Raw genomic sequence first — 18657 nt, forward strand, 5'->3', positions numbered from 1 at the left:
TTAAAGAGAGAGGCATGTCCTTTCTCCTTCCCTCTTTGTTGTCTGGAGTATGGACAGGATGGCTGGGACGCAAGCAACCTCATTGCATCATAAAGCCGCAGGCGGATGCAACAAGATAGAAAAAATCTGAGTCCCAGATGATCCCGGGGCCTCCACCCTGGCCCTGGGTCAGCCCTTTGAATTTCAGGTAGGTGAAAGTGAAATATATTTCATGGAGCTTCTCACATGCAGAGCAACATAATCTTAATGACAACAGCCAACGTGTATGTAGTCCGTGGGTCAGCCACTCTTCCAAGTGCTTTACCGATTGTATCTTGTGTCAGCTATGTAACAGCCTCACTAGATGATAAGCTAGCGAACCCAAGGATCCCTGGTGAAGCAATGGCTATGCCCTCAACTGCTAACTGAAAGTCAGCTATCTGAGCCCTCTGGATGCTCCGCGGAAGAAACGTGTGGCAGTCTGCTTCTTCTGTGAAGCTTGCAATCTTTGGAAATCCTCTTGGGCAGTTCTACTCTGTCCTATAGGGTTACTAAAAACCAAAACCAAACTCACTTTCGAGTCAGTGCTGACTCATGGCAACCGTACAGCACAGGGCCGAACCAGTTTCTGAAACTGTAACTCTTCATGGGAATAGAAAGCCCCATCTTTCGCCCATGGAGCAGCTGGGGTTTTTGAACTGCTGGCCTTGTGGTTAGCAGCCCAATGCAGAACCACTACTATTGGTAGCAGAGTTGGTAATTGAGTTGATGTCCTTGTCCCGATCATGGCCTCAATCCCATTCACGGTGCCACCAGGAACCATGAGGTATGGATCAGCCATCAGCCGTGTTTTGGTGGCATTTTTCTTTGACCCACCACATCCTATTTAAAGCTCTGTATCTCAGCAACCCCCTTGGATGTCATTTTGACCTCAGACCAATGGTCCCTCATCCAAATGATATGTCTCTGTAACTGTCTTGTACATGTCCTGTTTGGGACTTTAAAAACATTCTCTTTTAAAGAATAAAATAAAACATTGGGTTTGTTGTTGTTGTGTGTGTGTGTGTGTGTGTGTGTGTGTAAAGCACTACAAGTGAGGAGCCTGAAACACAGAAAATATAGCTGTTGGCCTAAGGTCACATCGCTTAAGTCTCTCGCTCAGAAACCCATCGCCATCGAGTCAATTCCCACTTAGAGTGGCCCTATGAGACAGAGCAGGACTGCCCTCAGGCTTCCAAGATTTTAAAATCTTTCTCATCTTTCTGCTTTGGAGCAACTGGTGGGTTCGAACCACTGACCTTGTGGTTAACAGCTCAATGTGTGTGCCCCCCTGTTCCACCAGGGCTCCTTAATAAGCAACTCACTGACATTGAGCCAATTCTGACTCTTAGTGAACCTCTAGGGTAGAGTAGATCTGCCCCTGTGGGTTTCCAAAGCTGTAACTCTTTATGGGAGTAGAAAGTCTCATTTTTCTCTCATAGAGAAAGCTGGTGGTTTCGAACTGTAGACCTTGCAGTTAGCAGTACAACCCACTTTGCCACCAGGGATCTAAACCTATGTTATCAGGCCAGAGAGCATATCTCCCAGAAGGACTCCTTTGAGTTTCCAAGGCTGTCAATCTTGACTGGAAAAGACTGCCTCATCTTTCCCCCTTGGAGCAGCTAGTGGTTTTGAACTGGTAGCCTGTGGTTAACATCCCAGAAAGTCATCCACTACCCTTTCAATTCCAAGTTAGCAAAAAAAAAAAAAAAAAAGCCCATTTTCTCTGCTCTCGGTTTCACTTCACTGAGGGAAAGGTTCCAATTCATACTAAAGTGTGAGAGACCAACAGCAGTGGGAGTCTGGAGGAGAGAAGGCTGTGTGAGAGGTGCTAGGTGACGCAGGAAGCACATTGGGTGAGACTTGAGTTTGGGAATCAGATGACTGGATTTGGTTTCTGTTGCCAATGGGCTGTGTGGGTGTACCAAATCTCTTAATCACTAGGAACCTCTGATTTTTTCCTCTATACAATGGGGGGAATCCACCCCACATTCGCAGGGTTGTAAAGATTCCATGACATTAACAAGGTCAAGGTTCCTGGCTCCCTGCTGACCTGCATAGTATGCTCGTGTTGTTAGTCACCCGCCCTCTCATGAACTCCGCTCAGGGCAACCTTGAGTATTACAGAGCCAACAGTACCCCAGTCTTTTGCCTTATTCATAACCTTGGATATGTTTGGTTGGCCTTGGTGGCACAGTGGGCTACGCGCTGAGCTGCGAACCACAAGGTCAGTGGTTCAAACCTACCAGCTGCTCCAAAGGAGAAATATGAGACTACTTGTTCCCATAAAGACTAAAAGTCTTGGAAACGCAAAGGGGTAGTTCTGCCCTGTCCTATACAGTCCCTTTGAGTCGGAATCGAGTCGATGGCAGTGAGATTTTAATATGTGGCTCATTGGAGTCTGTTGATGTCAGCAGGAGGTATCAGTCACTGTTGGTTGTCCTGAGTCAGACAACACTATGTGGCTGGTTCTGTGCAGGGCATTGGATTCCCGAAATCAAACGGAGAGGTGGGGTTTCTCAGCTACCAGATGAAAAGAGGCAATAGATGACGGCGTCCTAGAAACAGCATGCAGTGGATGCCTTCAGAAGAAGGATTGTTGGTAGGTGGTGACTGGGGCTATTTCTGGAAGAGCAGGTGCTGCCCAACTGAGCTCTGCAAGTTTGCGAAACGCCCCGTGTGCTGGAGCTGCTCAGAGAGGTGAAGGCAGTCACTCAAGGTGACACAGCAAGTGGATGAGAAAGGTGGAATTCAAACCCAAGGCAGTGGACACCCAGACTGAGTACATTGTTCTTCACAGCACAGGACCTGGGGCTGGGGCAGGGTTGTCGGGGCAGTGGGGGGACAGGCAGGGCTGTGACCACAACTATGTACCTAACTCATTGCCACCTAGCCACCTAGTCAACGCGGTGGATTTCTGAGAATGTAACTGTTCAGGAGAGTAGAAAGCCCAGTCTCTCCCGCAGAGCTGCTGGTGGTTTTGAACTGCTGACCATGTGGATTGCAGCCCAATGCTTAACCACCACACCACCAGGGCTCCATAAGAGGCCTCCAGTGGCCTGTAGGGATTTTGTAGTGATTTCGCCATGCCCAGACTCACTTTGCTTCTCTCCTAATTGGGACATTGGCCTTCTGCCTCATGTCCTCCCGTTCTGGACACCTGGTCCCACCATCCCTCGGCTGGTCTCCACCTGCCCCTCCTGGGCTTCGGCTTTCATAAAGACATAAACCAAGATTGTGTCATCAGATGAATGAGCTCTTGCCCCCCCTACCCCTTCCTGTCCCTCCTCCCTTCTGCCTTTCCCACCTTCTGGCTCCCCTCTCTCCCCCTTTCCTCCCTCCTCTCCCCACTGCAGGCTCTGACACAGAGTGTGACACTTAATCCAGCGGCATCCAGCTACTTCTACTGGTGCTGGTCCTGCACAGGCACAGGCATCCGGACCGGGGCTACCTAGGCAGCCCCTGGAAACCAGGGCACCTTGGGAAAAGAGGGCATTCCTTCTTCCGCAGCCTGAACACGCCAAAGGGGCCTCTTGAAATAAGCCAAGGTTTCCAAGCTGATGCATCGGTCGCTAGGGAGACTGCTAGGACTATCTGTTGCCCAGAGGGTGGCATTCAGTCCTGCTGCTTCGACCTGCACACAAGCGCTTGCTGGGATGGTGAGCAGCCCTGGCATTGGCCCCCATGTGTGTGTGCACGCGCGCACACACACACACACACACACACATCCTCACAAACAGCAGAACGCTCAGCCTTTGATGAATGTGCTGCAGGCTTACAAGCATAGCGATGCCCAATAAGATGGTAAGTACGGAAGCATCGCTCACCCGTGTGCACAGGTTTATTCCAGGAAGATACCTTGACACACGCCTCTGCGGTTGGCGGGTGGCCGCAGGCAAGTTCTCTCGGTCACACGGGCTCTTCCGCTCGTGAGGGTCCCTGCAAAAATTAGGTCCCATCCAAACAGTGGTTTCTGAAGGGATCTGCGGGGCCAGTGAGAGTCAAGGCAGAGAGGTCAGCTCAGAAGTGATCGCAATTCCTTTGCTTTGTTGATCCCCAGGGATGCTCTTGACAGACCTTCCTGAAGGGCACAGGCTGGCCAGGGGCTCGTTAAGACAACAGAAAACCGCACTGGAGAGAACAAGCCCAGGGACTGCACTGAGGGGGTTGTGTTTGCCATCACGACACTGTGCCTTCCCTTTCTTCAAGGGCAGCAGGGGCTGTCCTAGGAGAATGTTATTGAAAAACCTGATCCCATCTACCCTCCAAAGGAGCCCTGGTGGTGTAGTGGTTCTGAGTTGGGCTGCAATCCGCATGGTCAGCTGTTCAAAATCACCAGCAGCTCTGCGGGAGAAAGACTGGGCTTTCTACTCCCATAAAGTTACAGTCTCGGAACCCCATAGGGGGTCGCTGTTAAGTCAGCATCGACTCGATGGCAGTGAATGTGGTTGAGTTTTCTTATTACCTGCCAGCCCTGACCTTGGCCCCTTCAGAGTTCTCTCTAAAGTTCCCAAACTCACAGGGCACTGCAAAGGAACAGGATTTGAACCCTGTCCGGAGTCATGAGGCCCGGCCATTACTTGGAATTTATTAGCCTGAGCTCTGGGCATTCTTCTACCCCAGCCTACCTGACAGAGCGCTGCAGCTGTAAAGCTTGAGCAAACAAGGTGTGATGCTCTTTAGATAGGCACCTGTGTCCTGCTTCACCTTGATTGGGCAAAAGATTGTCCTTGCCTGCGCCTGATTTGCATAAACATACCACTCCGCGATGTACCTGGTTGAAGACTGTAAGCCGTTACTGACTCACGGGCAGGGCGTGCTCCCCTGAACTCCCTGATTGGCCTGTTGCAAAAGTAGCCTAATTTGCATGTGCGACGGATGCTTCCCCGCTTGCTGGCCAATATAAGGTTTAACTCTTTGTTCATTAAACGAGACTTGATCAGGATACTGTCTTGTGTTCATTCTCCGTGCCTCTTGTCCCCCCCCCCCCAAATTCCCACTCTCTCCTCCAGGATCCACGTTGAAGTTCCCGCAGGATGGGACAGAACCCTTCAAGTTGATGTAGTGAAGAGGGCAGCATGCTTCAGGGAAGGGTTAATAAAAAACGAACAAACGCACTGCATGGAGCCAATTCTAATGCATAGTGACTCTATAGGATAGAATCGACAGCCTACAACCCCTTACAGGCAGTAACTCTTTACAGAAGCAGAAAGCCTCGTCTTTCTCTCACAGAGCAGCTGGTGGTTTCAAACTGCCGACCTTGCACTTAGCGACCCAATGGGACGGCAGCACCACTAGGCCTCCTTTTGGAAAAGGAGCCTCTAGGCCTAGATGGTGCTTATGCCGAGCAACAGCAGCTTCACATGCTGAGAGTTTTGTTGGCTACGGTTTCTCTGGTTCTGTAGCTCGCCTTCGTATATTCATTCATCAAGAGACATTTATTGACCACCTACTGTGTGCCGGGCACGGAGATACAGCAGGGAACAAACAAAAGAGTCCAAAATCCTGCTCTTGTGGAGCTAGCATTCCCGAGGGACAAGGCAGACAGTAAGCATGGACTATGTCAGGTCAAAGGCAAACGGGGCAGAGGAAAGGGCGTTCAGAGTGCAGCGGGGAGCCACTTCTAAACAGGGTGCTCTGGCAGGTCTTCCCCTGCGTGTATGAAAGAAGTCCTCACGTGCTTCCTTTGTGCACCTGGCATACTCCTGAAGAGTTAAGGATCGGTGAGATTTTTGCACATGAAATTGCATTTTCTATTCAACGTGGGCAAGACTTGGTGATTAACATGCAACAAGGCTCTAAACCTCAGTATCCTCGTAAGAAAAATGGATTTAATCATTCTTGCCCCAGCTAGCTTCCAGGGCCACCAAGAGAGACTTGCGGAAGGAAGTGGTCATTTTGTGGGTGTGCTTTGTAACATGCAAAACGCGTTCCCACATCAAAGTAATGTTTTTGTTGCTGTTTAACATGAAGAAATCATTGGCAACGTAAATTACTAGCTCCAAATAGAAATTCCATGATCATTCAAATTTTCAGTTGGCTGGAAGGAATATTCCGGAAGCTTGCATGTTTTCCGGGTAGGCGGGGACCGTGTCTTACTAAGTCGTCTGAGGCTCAGGGAGCACTTTGCTGCTGCTACGGACAGAGAGGAGACTTCTGACTGAGCACGGCTTTCATCATCTTCATTTCCGGGCCCCAGTTAAACTCCAGGCCACTGCTGGCCTCACCCCTGATCAATCTGAAACAGGAGCGTGAGAAGGGAAACTCCAGCGACCTCCTCCAATGTGGCGCCTTGCACCTTGTCACATTCTCCCGCCCAAACCCTGGGGAGTGTGAGGATCAGACTGGTGGGTGTAGGTGGGCGCCCCACCCAAGGGAGAAGTTGCTTGTTTCACAGAAGGTCTCTCTTTGTACAGAGCAGTTGGAAGCAAATTTGAACCACTGCCACGTCGAAGGGAATTTTCTTTACTCAAATGACACCCTAGGCAGCCAGACGTACGCCGGCGTTCCCCCGGACAGTGCTTCAGATGTGGTTTCTCGTTTAATCTGAGCCTGTCCTGTCCCCTGGGACTGTCTGCAGGTTCAGCTGAACTGTAAGCATCTAGGACAAGGTGTGTGTGTGTGTGTGTGTGTGTGTAGTTATTTTTCTGATGCTATTAGTGGGGGATGAGATTATACTTAGGGCAGTCAGCAGGCTGCAAGATCAATAGCAAATGTATCTTCACCAGGTCTCCCCAAAGCCTTGAGACATAGCTAGTCCTCTCAGAGAAAGCCAACATCATCCACGTATGATCAACTGATAGATATCACTGGAAATCTGTGAATAAGGGTTCAGGAGAGAGAGAAAAAGGGGAGACTCACTAACACGGTCCAGTCTCCTGCCCAGACCAAGCCACTTCAATGACATCGTCCCATTTAATCCTCGTTGCCCCAAAGTCCCAGTATTTCCCCTATTAATCTTATTTTATGGACAAGGCTACAGAGAGGGGAGCAGCCAGATGGCTTGCTCAAGGTCAGGCAGTTGCAACGTGTCCAGAAAGTATGAGTTTTATGCCTGCTCCCTTCAGGGGTGGGGGCTAGGGCAGGATTGAAGTGGCCTTTCAAAACGCCCCCCCCCCCACAAGATTGTGTCAGGAGTCAGCACCAATTTTAGAAAACCAAACCAAACTGCCTTTGGCTATTACTTCCTTCCCTTCAACTCCCTTACTGAGGCGAGTGAGAAACCACTGCCTCTCCAGGCAAGTTTTCTGTGCCCTTTCCTATGGTCAAAGGGGATTGCTGAATAAACCCTTGTGTCCCCTCCATCCTGGGCCCCACGCCACACCTCCTTCTCTTTCTTTCCTGGCAGCGTCCTCCCTTCCCCCACTGCCATCTTCCCACGTTCTCTCAGCTTATTCTCTCTCGCCTCCCCTCCCCTCACACACACGAATCCAGACACACACCTTCCCACCACACACCCATATGCAAAATAAAATTAGAAAGATTGCCCCACTCTCAAGGTATTTAGGGAATGGAGATCTTCAATCAATATAGCCCAAACCAAGGTGCTCCAGGCTCACTCCCTCCCAGGCCTGGGATCTCGACACAAAGCCTCTCTGAAGAGGAAAAGGCCATTTTTCCTTTCCTGCGCCCACCCTGGGGCCACCCGAGCTCAGAGCCACCGGAGGGGAAGCCCTGCTGTGCTGTGCTCTGGCTTATCTGTGAGTTTTCAGGACAGGCGAGGCTTCCTGGCCCCCTTCTTGTTGGGATGCACCCCGCCTCCTGCAGAGGAACCAGTGTCTGTTGATTCCCAGACAGAGGCTGATAAACAGGGCCCTCCTTCCAGGGATTGTTCCTGCTTTAATCAGCTGGTTGAAAGCAATAAGCAATCATTTCACTCTTATGTTTACCTTCCTGGGGAGAAGGTGACTAGAAGGCGAGTTTCCTGTGACAGCCGAAGAAACACAGGACAGCAAGGATGCCACTGCTTCTGCAGTCCATCTGGGTCCCACTCCTCATAGCTGTGCCGCTTGCTTGGTGGCAGAACCCACCTCCGAAAGATGGATTCGGGGAAGAACAAGAGAGGTGAGGGTGAAGTTCTAGGCAGAAGCTCTTGGTCTGTCTCTGCATCAATGCCTGGCTGTCTTCCCTCTCCCCAAGCGCAGCTCCCTGTGGGCCCCAGGGTGACACTGGGCTGGGTAGGAACCGGGCATAGGAACACTGGTGCCAGAATGGAGTTCAAGTTCAGGGTCTACCACCTACGGGCTGGGTGACCTGGGCCACTGGCCTTAGTCTCTCTGAGCTTCAACTTCCCATCTGTAAAATGGGAAAAACCCCCCTCACCCGCTTCCCAGATCATGATGAGAGGCTGAACAAGACCGCCACCGGAGATGCAGACCACATTGCCTGGTGCTCACTGTAAGAGCCTGATCAACGGGCTCAGTGATTGGGACCAATGTCCCTGTTTGGGTGTCAGGTTCCACCCGTGGTCATTTAATGGTCTCCACATCATTGTTCAGAGGAAGTGGTGTCTAGGGTCACCCCGTGGTGGATGGTGGCCATTCAAGCCCAGCCACATGGGCACCAGGGTTTGGGTCTCAACCCCACTGTGCACACCCTTTCTAGGAAGTGACTGGGGTCGTTAGGGGCGTCGCTTCTGGAGAGCTGCGTGCACACCCCCAGGTCAGTCTCCCCAGCCCACTCCCCGCAGAGCTGAGAGCAGCCATGGAGTGGAGGGAAGGGTCAGTGGATGACGACTAACGCATCCGCCTCAGCGCTGAACCCCATGGGAACTGGGGGGATGAAGTCAGGCAGGGTGCCCTAGCTCGCTCCAGAGAGACCTGGGGGTGGCGTGAGGTGGGGGTGGCTGGGACCATAGGGGTAGCCAGAGCACCGCCCCCAAGAGGGAAGGGAGGGGTGGCGGGGCTGGGGGTGCCCAGCTGCCATCCCCGCCGCCTGCTGGCCCCCGATCGCTGGCGCCCGAGTGGGAGGACGGCAGCTGCCCGCTCCCTCCTCCCCACACCCCCGCTACCTGCCCAGTCCCCGAAGCGCAGCGCGAGGAGGCAGCGAGCCCGCCGGCCGAGCCCGCAACTTTGCCGCCTGCAGGAAGCGAGTGCCGGCGCCCAGGGCTCCTCTTGCCGGCAGCCGAGCGCGGTGAGTCCCGCTCCCGGTCCTCTGCAGCGGGTCGGCGGTGGCCACAGGGGCGGCTGCCCAGGCGACCAGGAGGCGGTGGCCGAGCCGCCGGCGCTGCCCATCTCGCTGGGGTTCCGGCTGTGCAGCTCTCGGCCGCGGGCGCGGCGCTGCCGGTGCTGAACGGACAGCTCCCTGCGCTCTGGCCTCGGGCGCCGGCAGCCTCGGCGGTCGGCTTCCCCCGGCAAGGCCCGGGTTGCAGCCGCCCGCCCGCCAAGCGCCCCTCACTCGCCCGGCCCCGGTCCTTCGCCTCCCCGGCGCCACGGCGCGTCTAGAGGCAGCTCCTGCGCCCCCCTGGCGACCAGCACGGGGAAGACACTTGCTTCTCTCGAGCCGGGGTGAAGGGCTCCCTGGGTGGGCAGCGCCGCTGCGGCCCTGGGGCGCAGGGGAGGGTGCTGCGAAGCTTCCAGCAGCCACCCCTGGGCGTGCTGGGCGCCGCGCCCCTGCTGCAGAGCGGAGCCCGCGCTCTGCCAGGCGGCCGCAGGTCCCCTGGCATTGGCACCTGCAGAGGGGACTCCAAGGTGACCAGTTGCCCAGTCCGAATAGGGCAGCCTGGACGGAGGCCCTGTGGCATCCGCCCACCCTGGACGCACCCGCTTTCCCGCAACTTTTTCTTGCGCCTCTGGATGGCCGACTCCTTAGCCCCCGGAAAAGTTCTCCAGGGCACCCAGAACCCGCTATGGGGGACGGTGGGGGGGGAGAGGCTGCTCAAGGTGGACAGGAACCGGGGCCGTGAGGAACTGGGTGGGTGTGAATGCAGCTGGGGCTGCGCTCTGAGGCGGGGGCTCCCTCCCCGGAAAATCGTGTCTAGCATCCACTTGTGCACCTAGGGCTTGTCGGCCACTAAAGGGTCTCCTAACCCTGGGGTTTGTTTGGGTGTCTCCAGCAGGGAGGGCGGGCCGCTGGCGGGAAGGGAGTTGGAGGGGGGTTAATTTCGTCGTCTCCAATGAAAACGCTCTTTGCAAAGAAATAGCCAGGGCAGCCGGCGTTGGAGAGATGAACTGACCAGGACTCGCTGATACAGGTACCCCAGCTGCACCCCCACCCCACCAGGAGCCTGAGCGAGTATGTGAAGACATTGATTGCTTTAATTGGTTGTTGTTGTTGATGTTTTAAGCCAGGCTGGCAGCGGCTGCGTGTGCATGTGTATACACTGACAGCCACAGACAGAAACCCAGGCGCATACAATTGCATGTACTGTAGTCAGGGACAAGGAGACACGCACACACATACCCCACGGGCCCACATGCACACATAGCCCCAAAGCAGGTACCTTGAGGTTTCTGCTGGGGACGGGGGGGGGGGGGGGGGGGGGGGAGGCGGTGACGTGGGACTTCCAGGAAGTCAAGGGGTACATTTCCTTTGCTCCTCCTATCCCACCCCAAATCCTGGGCCTTCTCCTGCGAAGGGGTTCTCAACCAGAAATCTCCAACTGCGGTGAGCCGGTCTCTAGGCAGTAGGGAGAGGAGCTTCTGGCCTGTGACAGCACCGTCCCATACTGGGCACAAGCAAGAGCCACCCCTCCCCTGGTGCCTGATCCAGGGTGTCAAGGATGTGAGACCCCCCCAGGTGCCAGCACACCCAGGGGGGTGTCTCACACCTGCTGGCACCCTAGAGAGGCAGGAGAGGTGACTGGGTGGGAGGCTTGGGGGCATGGATTTTCGAGGGGCTTGGACCCTAGGGTGTGGCCCGAGGAGTGGGCAAGGGCGTCCCGGATGCCGAGGTCAGTCTCCCTCTCGCCCCGGCCTGCAGGCATGTAACCGAGGATGCTGGCGCTGCGGCTCCTGAATGTGGTGGCCCCTGCCTACTTCCTGTGCATCTCGCTGGTGACCCTGGTGTTGCAGCTCTTCCTCTTCCTGCCCAGCATGCAGGAGGACCCCGGGGCAGCCCCGCTCTTCTCACCCGCCCTGCTCCATGGGGCCTTCTTCCTCTTCCTCTCGGCCAACGTCCTAGGAAATTACATCCTAGTCATCCAGAACTCCCCAGATGACCTGGGCACCTGCCAGGGGACCTCGGCCAGGCGGGCGCCATGCCCCCCGCCCAGCACCCACTTCTGCCGTGTGTGCGCCAGGGTCACCCTGAGGCACGACCACCACTGTTTCTTCACGGGCAACTGCATTGGCAGCAGGAACATGCGCAACTTCATCCTGTTCTGCCTCTACACATCGCTGGCCTGCCTCTACTCCATGGTGGCCGGCGTGGCCCACATCTCCACGGTCCTGTCCATCTCCTTCGCCCACCCGCTGGCCTTCCTCACACTCCTTCCCACCTCCATCAGCCAGTTCTTCTCCGGTGAGTGACTTGGGCAGGCGGGGTGGGCCCTACTCACCCCCACCTCCCCTGGCTCACGTTAGCCAAGGTAAACACAAGACAACCAATTTAAAGTGGAATTTCAGATCAACTAACGTACGATGGAGTGTAATGGTGTCCATGCACTATCTGGGACAGCCAAACCCACTGCTGTCAGGCCCATTCTGACTTCAGGCGGGCTTGTCGGGCAGAGTAGACCTGGCCCCTGGTATCTCACAGGCTGGAATCTTCAGAGTGGACTGCCTCAGCTTTCTCCCATGGGTCCAATCACCTACCTTTCTGTTAGCAGCCTCGTCCTTACCCACTGCACTGCACCATCGGGCCCCTATTTGAGTCACTGCGTGAGGCTCCATTGTCCCTCTGAAATACGCATTGATCTGGGGGTGGCTGAATTTGATCTGGCCAGTGCTTCCCCACTCCCTCCCCATCTACTGTCTCCTCCTCAGTCTCTCCTGCTTATTTGCTCATGGAACTGTGGAGAGATGCAGGCAGCCCACCTCCTTTGGGCCAATCGGAGATGGGTGCTGGCTATCCCTCTGTATCTCCGCCTGACGTTTGCCCATGCTCTGACTGCTCCTTTGTCTGGACCCCAATCCTGTTCCCACATTCCCCAAGGGTCAACATGGTGCCAGGCCAGCCCCAGATAGAGGTGAAGTCCATCCCCGCTACCCCCTGACCCTCCCTGGCCTTCCTCCAGCCTTCAAATGGCTCAGAGCAGTAGGTCCTCGGGCTGAGCATCAGGCATGGTTAGCAGCTTTCTCGACACCCTAAAGAGCTGTGGGGGTCATGGGGAGTGGGCTCCAGGAGGGCCTGAGACCTACATGTGCCAGGCATGTGAGCCCCCACTCCGGTGCTCAGCAGGTCCCATTGGATGCCTGGTGGCAGCCCTTGCCTTGAAATTTGCCCCTAACTCCTTCCCTCCTACTCCCTCCTCACCTTGGCCTTTGACTCTGACTGACCAAAGGCTTGTCTCACAATAGGTGTGTATGTGTGTGTGTGTTGGGTGTGTAATGGATATCCCCATTTCCCAGAGGAGGAAACGGAGGCTCAGACAGAAGTCAATGGCTGGCCCAGGTTCATTCAACTGCATGGCAGTGTCTGGCCTGCTCGGAGATTGTCATTCCACAGGAAAGAGGGTGCCCCCTCCCGCAAGGACCCTTCAGGGACAAAGACAGACAGGCGGCAAGCAGCTGCACTGAGACCCCAGGGTTACCTTGATCTGTCTAGGCAGGCCATTCCTAACACCCAGCTCCGCTCTGTGCTCTGGGGAAAGTCAGCAGGTTGGTCTCTGTGGGGCTGGCACTGCTTCCCGCAGCCCAGTCCTGCCCAGGCAGAGAGCTGTTGCGCCTTGTGGCAGCGAGAAGACAGGAGCCCAGGGAGGCCCGGGCTGAGCCAGGCCCAGAACTCACAGCTCTGGAGCCTTCTGGATCTGGGTGCTAGCCCAGGAGGCTGCTGGGTCTAAAATAACCAGGACGGGGGTGGGTGGCCGGGTGGGCTAGGGGGGTGGGATGTGAGCACAGGCAGGTGGAGGGTTGAGGAGAGCCAGGAAGCCTGGTTAAACTTCCTGATCCAAGTAATTTCATTGCACAAACCAGATGGTTGCAAAGGCAAGGTCTTACAATGATTTAACTCATGGTGTACCTGGGCCTGAGGCCTGCCCATATGTGCCAGGTTTGGGGCCCCGGAAAGAAAGGAAGAAGGGATCCTCACTGATGAGAGAACAGAGCCCGGCTGTGACTGCTGGGGGGCCTGGGGGGATGGGGAGAGGAGGAGGGAGTCCACAATCCTTCAACACCAGGAAAAGGAGACCAAGGTTCCTAATCTCATCTACCTCCCTTGCCAACCTTTCTCCTCTCTCCTCCCCTTACGCAGACACCCCACCTGCCCAGCTTCCCCATTCGTCTCCTCCCATTCTCAATCCAAATGGCTGAGAGCATACCGCCTCCCCTCTACCTGCCCGAGAGGGCGGGTGGGCAAGGAGGAAAAGGAAGGCACAAGGGATTGATAGGAATCGAGTGTCCCTAGCTCAGGTACAGCCCTGGAGTTCAGAGCAGCTGCCAACCTCCGGGGTGGCTGTGAGTTTGGGCCCTGGGAGCCAGACACAGGAAAGGGTCTCTGAAAGTCAGGTGGCTGCTGGTCACCAGCCATTGGCGGATGCCAAAGAGGCTGAGACCTGCCAAGTGAGGTTTTAGAAGTATCTTCCCCTCTGGTTTTGTGTGGCCAGTTCTGGTTGTGCTGCCCCCTTTGCGAAATGGAGAGGAGGCCATCTGACCTGTAGCATGGCGCTCGGATAAGTGCAGGCCAGTGGGAGGGAGGTCAGGGGACTCGGATTTGACAAACATCTCTGATGCAGGCCCCACTGCGTGTGCCCGCATCTCATCCCATCCTCACGGCAAGCCTGGGCGCTGGGTCTGATTGTGTCCGTTTTAAAGATAAAGGACCAAGGCTCAGCGAGGCAGGTTGCTTCCCAGCCACCCAGCTGCCATGATTCCAACCTGAGATGGGGACTCTTGGCTGCCGCTCTCCAAAGCTGGGGCTCTTTCCACTGCACCACACTGCCTCTCCAGGGCGCTTGATGGAGCTGCTTCCTGAGGAATGAGGGAGGGAGGAAGGGGGCACATCTTTCAGCCCCTAGGTGCTTTAAAGAAGATGGGGGGGCCTCGGTCTGCCAGAGGCACCTGGTGGGAAGCAGGGGAAGGCAAGAGTGGATGGTGGAGCCTTTCCGGTCCTTTCAGAAGAGCCTGTGGCTTTCTAAAAGAAGCCCAGAGCTTATTGAATCGTTCAGAGGCACCAAGGCAGCAGGCTAGGCAACTTCAAACACTCTGAGAGAAAGCAGGTCCCGGAATAGCCTTTTCGTAGCTGCTGCCCGGGGCCAGAAAAGGGCGTGAGGTCTTCCTCGTGTCTTAATTTAGTGCCAGGAGAGACGTCTGTGGGAACAGCCCGAGCAGTGCAGCTCAGGCCCTAGGGCTGAGTTGCCAGACAGGCCCCGGACTGACAGCTCAGATGTCTCACGTGCCCACTCATGCTCAGACACCTGCGCCCCGTCAGCATTCCTCAGTCCTGCACATGGCACCCCAGCTTCCCTGTGCTGACCAGGGAGGTGCAGGTCCCAGGCAGGAGCAGCCCAGTGGGAGCCCTGCACTGCTGCTGCCCACTCCACCCCACCCCCATATCTACAGGGGGGCACCTCTACCCATCAGCTGCTCCAGCGGCCCGGGGCGCTCAGCTTATTTGTCTCCAGCGTTGCCAGGAGAAACCTGCTGCGAACCAGCAAGTCCGAGCTGGCCTGCACCCTCCCTGGCTGCTCACTGGACAGGTTTTAAGAACTCAGCCCTTCAAGGTTAGGGAATTGGAGCCCAGAGCTGTCTGGGAAGACATAGGCTGGGGGGGGGGGGGGCTGGAGGAAGGAGGGACCCACTGGAGATTTGCAGGAGCACAAGAGGTGGGTAAGGGGGGTTCTCTAGAGCAGGTGGGCAGGGAAGGAAGGAAAGAGGGATTTTTTTTGAGTCCTCTCCTGGGTCCAATGTCTGGTTGTGAGCGGGTCAAGGTCAATGTCTTTCCCACAGCTGCCCAAGTTGCAGCTGGGAGCTGCAGAGCTCTGCACCTCGGGGATGAGAAGGGGGATGCAGGGCAGTTTCAGGCGATTACTGTGGGCCCCTGCTGGACCTGCTAGGTGGTCCTCAGCAGAGAGCACTGCCCGAGTGTGAGCCAAAATGGGGGTGGGTGGAGATTGGCCCCCAGTCTCCTTGCCTTGCACACCCTATGAAATAAATATTAGCATGCCCTTTAGACAGATGAGCACACTTCCTAGTGCAAACTTGGTGTGATCTGGCCTCTCCGGCCCCTGGTGAGAGCTCTACCCCTTGGTGGATGTTTCAGCCTGGTCGTAGAGAATGCTTGGTGTGGGGGTTCCGGGAAGTCCTCCCGAGGCAGGGAGTGAGACTGCGTGACCTTGGGGGGAGTCTTTCTAGCCTTAAAGCCTTAGCAAACCCTGACTGATGGGACAGCTTTGGCCTTATGCTCAGATGGTGACGCCTGCCGTCCCTTTGTTAACATGAAGGACTGCTTTAGTCTCTGAGCCGGCACTTGGCATTGCCCTGGAAGCTGAACTCCTGACTGATGATTCCTGATGCGTCGTCCCTGCCCTCCATCATGTGGTCCCTTTGCTGAATCCTCCCAGGCCCTCCTTTCAGCTGCACGGGACAAGTTGCACCAGCTGAGACCGCTGCCCAGAGCCCAGCCCACATGGATATCCCTGCCAGACTCCCCTGGAATGTCCACATTTAGGAGAGTCAGGCAACCCATGGGTCAACCCTTGGGAGCTGTGGGCTCCCATTGCTGGGCTCACCACTCCCAGGCTCTGGGAGCCAGCAGCCTCAGGGAGAACTGGTCACTGGGTCCACCCTTTCCCCTCCCTGCCTGCACGCCGAGATTGCTACAAACTGTAGCTCCCATCTCCTTACTCGGTAATCTCCCTCCTTCCCAGAGGGAAGCGCCTGCCTGGATAGCCGTTCCTACGTGGCCTGGGTATAAAGCAGGTCTGGTGTGTGTCCCTCCCCCCGCAGGAGCTGTCCTCGGTTCTGAAATGTTCATCATTCTCATGCTCTACCTTTGGTTTGCCATCGGCCTGGCCTGCGCGGGCTTCTGCTGCCACCAGCTGCTGCTGATTCTCCGGGGACAGACCCGGCACCAGGTGCGAAAGGGGGTGGAGGTGCGGGCCCGGCCCTGGCGCAAGAACCTACAGGAGGTCTTCGGGAAGAGGTGGCTGCTGGGCCTGCTAGTGCCCATGTTCAACGTCGGAAGCGAGGGCTCCAAGCAGGGGGACAAGTAGTCTGCCCACCCATCCCCGCCCCCCCTCTCTGTGTGTGTCTCCACTGCTCCCAAACATAAGATCATGCCCTCACTCCCCACCCCGAATCCACCTATGACCCACAGCAACATCGGGCTGGGAAGGGTCCAGCGTCCAGCCAGGGGCTGTGACTGCGGAGAACCTGGTCAACTGGTGGATGGTGAGACCGAGAGAAAATGAGCAGCCAGGCACCGCCAGCTCCCCCACGGGGAGCCAGCGAGGTGGCTGCTAACTGCTAAGACACCGCTGCTTCTGTCTCTCCCCTTGGAGGGTCTGGCTTTCCCCCTGCCTCCCTCGGCCACTCGCTACCAAGTCTGATGGCCCCGCTGCTATCTGCTTGGACGCTTCCCCTCGGGGACTGGGGAGGGCCGTGGAGTCCTGTTCCTGGCTGGAGGCTCTCCTGGGCCTTGAGGCCAGCAAAGGGGGCTTAGAATCACCATGCGTCAGAGCCTGGGGAGGATGGAAAATGATGGATGTGGCCTCGCCCTCCCCTCCCCCCCCCCGTGGAATTGTGCAGGGAATTGTGGAGGGAAAGAGGGGACAGCTAGTCTGCCGACCTACTCGACTCTCAGTCAAGTGGTACAGCCCTACTCTGGGAGCTGGGAGTCAAGAGTCTGCTGTCCCCTGTCCACCTGCCCGAACAGCTGTCCCAGCCCAGTCCAGACCCTGGCCAAACACTCCTCTGGCTTTTGACCCTGGCATTTCCTGTGGGTCTCCACCCCCCAGGTCTTTGTAGGAAGGAAGGGGAGGAAGAGGGGAGACTCAGAGAAATGAAGCATGTGACTGCATTGCCGTATAGAAGTAGGAGTAGGTGTGTGTGTGTGTGAGAGAGAGAGAGACAGTAGGAGAGAGAGGGGTGGGCGGAGCATGGTCTGGACACAGAGGGGGAGGAGAGGCTCATGCAGAGGCTGGACCCCTGGGCCTTGAGGAGAAGGGCTAAGAGGCTAGTTCCAGCCCTGTGTAAAGGACGTACAGCCCTGACGGCTCAGTGTTGGAATGGCTGCCCAGGGAGGTAGTATGGCCCAGTGCCCACCACTGGAGGCATCCCAGCAGGGACTGGGCTGCCATCTGCCAGACATGCCTGGCAAGGGGATTTCTGACCAGGGTCAGCTCGACAAGCTCCGAGATCCTTCCCGCCCTGCCATTCTAGTCTGGCCTCCTCTTGGCAATTCCAGGCCCCAGGGCGAGACCTGCAGAGCCGCCTGTGAGTTAGCTGGTCCACGGTGTGAAGTGGATGTTCAGGACACACAGGAACTGAGGAAGGAGTCAGGAGAAGCTGGCTGGCGGGTGGCTAAGGGGGTGGTGGAGGGGGCTGGAATTTGAGAATAGGGAGACAGAGCCATGTCAGGGTCAGATGGGGGCAGTGGTGGGGAGGAGACACAAGAAGGAAGTCAGGCTCAACTTTGAGGGGGGGGGACAGGGGAGAGCAGCACACAGGGCTGTTATGGTCAGACCGCCCCCACTCATCTGACGCATTGGATGAGGGCTGTCGTGGGCTCCAGGTCTCTGGGGAGCTGGGACCTTGGGATTCTGAGTGAGTGGAGGCAACAAGTGTACCCCAACTGGCCTGGGTCCTGAGGCCAGTATGCTGCCCCCTCTAATGCCCATGGTGCCGTAACATCTGGCAAGGGTCACAATGGCCCAGTAGTTACGGCAGACCACCCTGTGTTAATGAGCCAGGCGGGGTGGGAGGGGGGGAGGATGGGAACCTCGCCCTTCCTGATGCTAGAGGGCTAAGGACTTGATCCCTTCCACGTCCTGCAAGCACGCAGTCACCTGCCCTCCCAACTTCGTCTGCTGTGTGTGCATCTCGAGATGGGCTTCCACACCAGTGTGGGCGCCTGTGGCGTGACTTCCACCTCTGGGAAAGTGGTCACTCAGCCATCCTGTCATGCTGGTCAGCAGGGGTCAAGTGGGAGATGGTGGCAGAGATAACCAGAATTGGAGCCCTTGGTGCTGCTCAGTGAGCCTCAATGGAGGAGCTATGGGGGATTGCCCACCCTGATTCTGACTCTGCCGAAGCACCCTGTGCCCAATAGGGAGAGGGGAGACGGCCCAGGAATTCAGGCTTTGGTCTTCTCTTGGCCCCAGAGCCCAAGCTTGGAAGCCAGCCCCACCATGCCCAGCCTCTTGGAGGCTCATTTCTGGGGGGGGTCAACATGAGGGGGGTGGAGTTGGCTCCTGATCTGCCAATGCCAGGGGCGGGGATGGAGTGGGGCATGACGGTGGGGAAGCTGGGGTGTGGGACTTTGGACAGATGGCCCTGTATTGCTGATGAAGAGCATTAATAAAATATGTGGTTTTAAAGTGGA

At 56.3% G+C, this 18657-nt stretch overlaps 1 protein-coding gene across 2 annotated transcripts in view; it reads left to right on the forward strand.

Moving 5' to 3' along the window:
• Nucleotides 1–17676, forward strand: part of ZDHHC22 (zDHHC palmitoyltransferase 22) — a 29950-nt gene extending 12274 nt beyond the window's left edge. For both annotated transcript variants that reach the window (XM_075531409.1, XM_075531408.1), the window contains 2 exons: nucleotides 10939–11478; nucleotides 16062–17676. In XM_075531409.1, the coding sequence (XP_075387524.1) occupies nucleotides 10953–11478; nucleotides 16062–16327 (792 nt within the window). In that variant the 5' untranslated portion in view covers nucleotides 10939–10952 and the 3' untranslated portion in view covers nucleotides 16328–17676. The remainder of the gene's footprint in view (nucleotides 1–10938; nucleotides 11479–16061) is intronic.
• Nucleotides 17677–18657: the final 981 nt, after the last annotated feature.

Source organism: Tenrec ecaudatus, chromosome 14, assembly GCF_050624435.1.
Source record: "Tenrec ecaudatus isolate mTenEca1 chromosome 14, mTenEca1.hap1, whole genome shotgun sequence".
Taxonomy (NCBI): domain Eukaryota; kingdom Metazoa; phylum Chordata; class Mammalia; order Afrosoricida; family Tenrecidae; genus Tenrec; species Tenrec ecaudatus.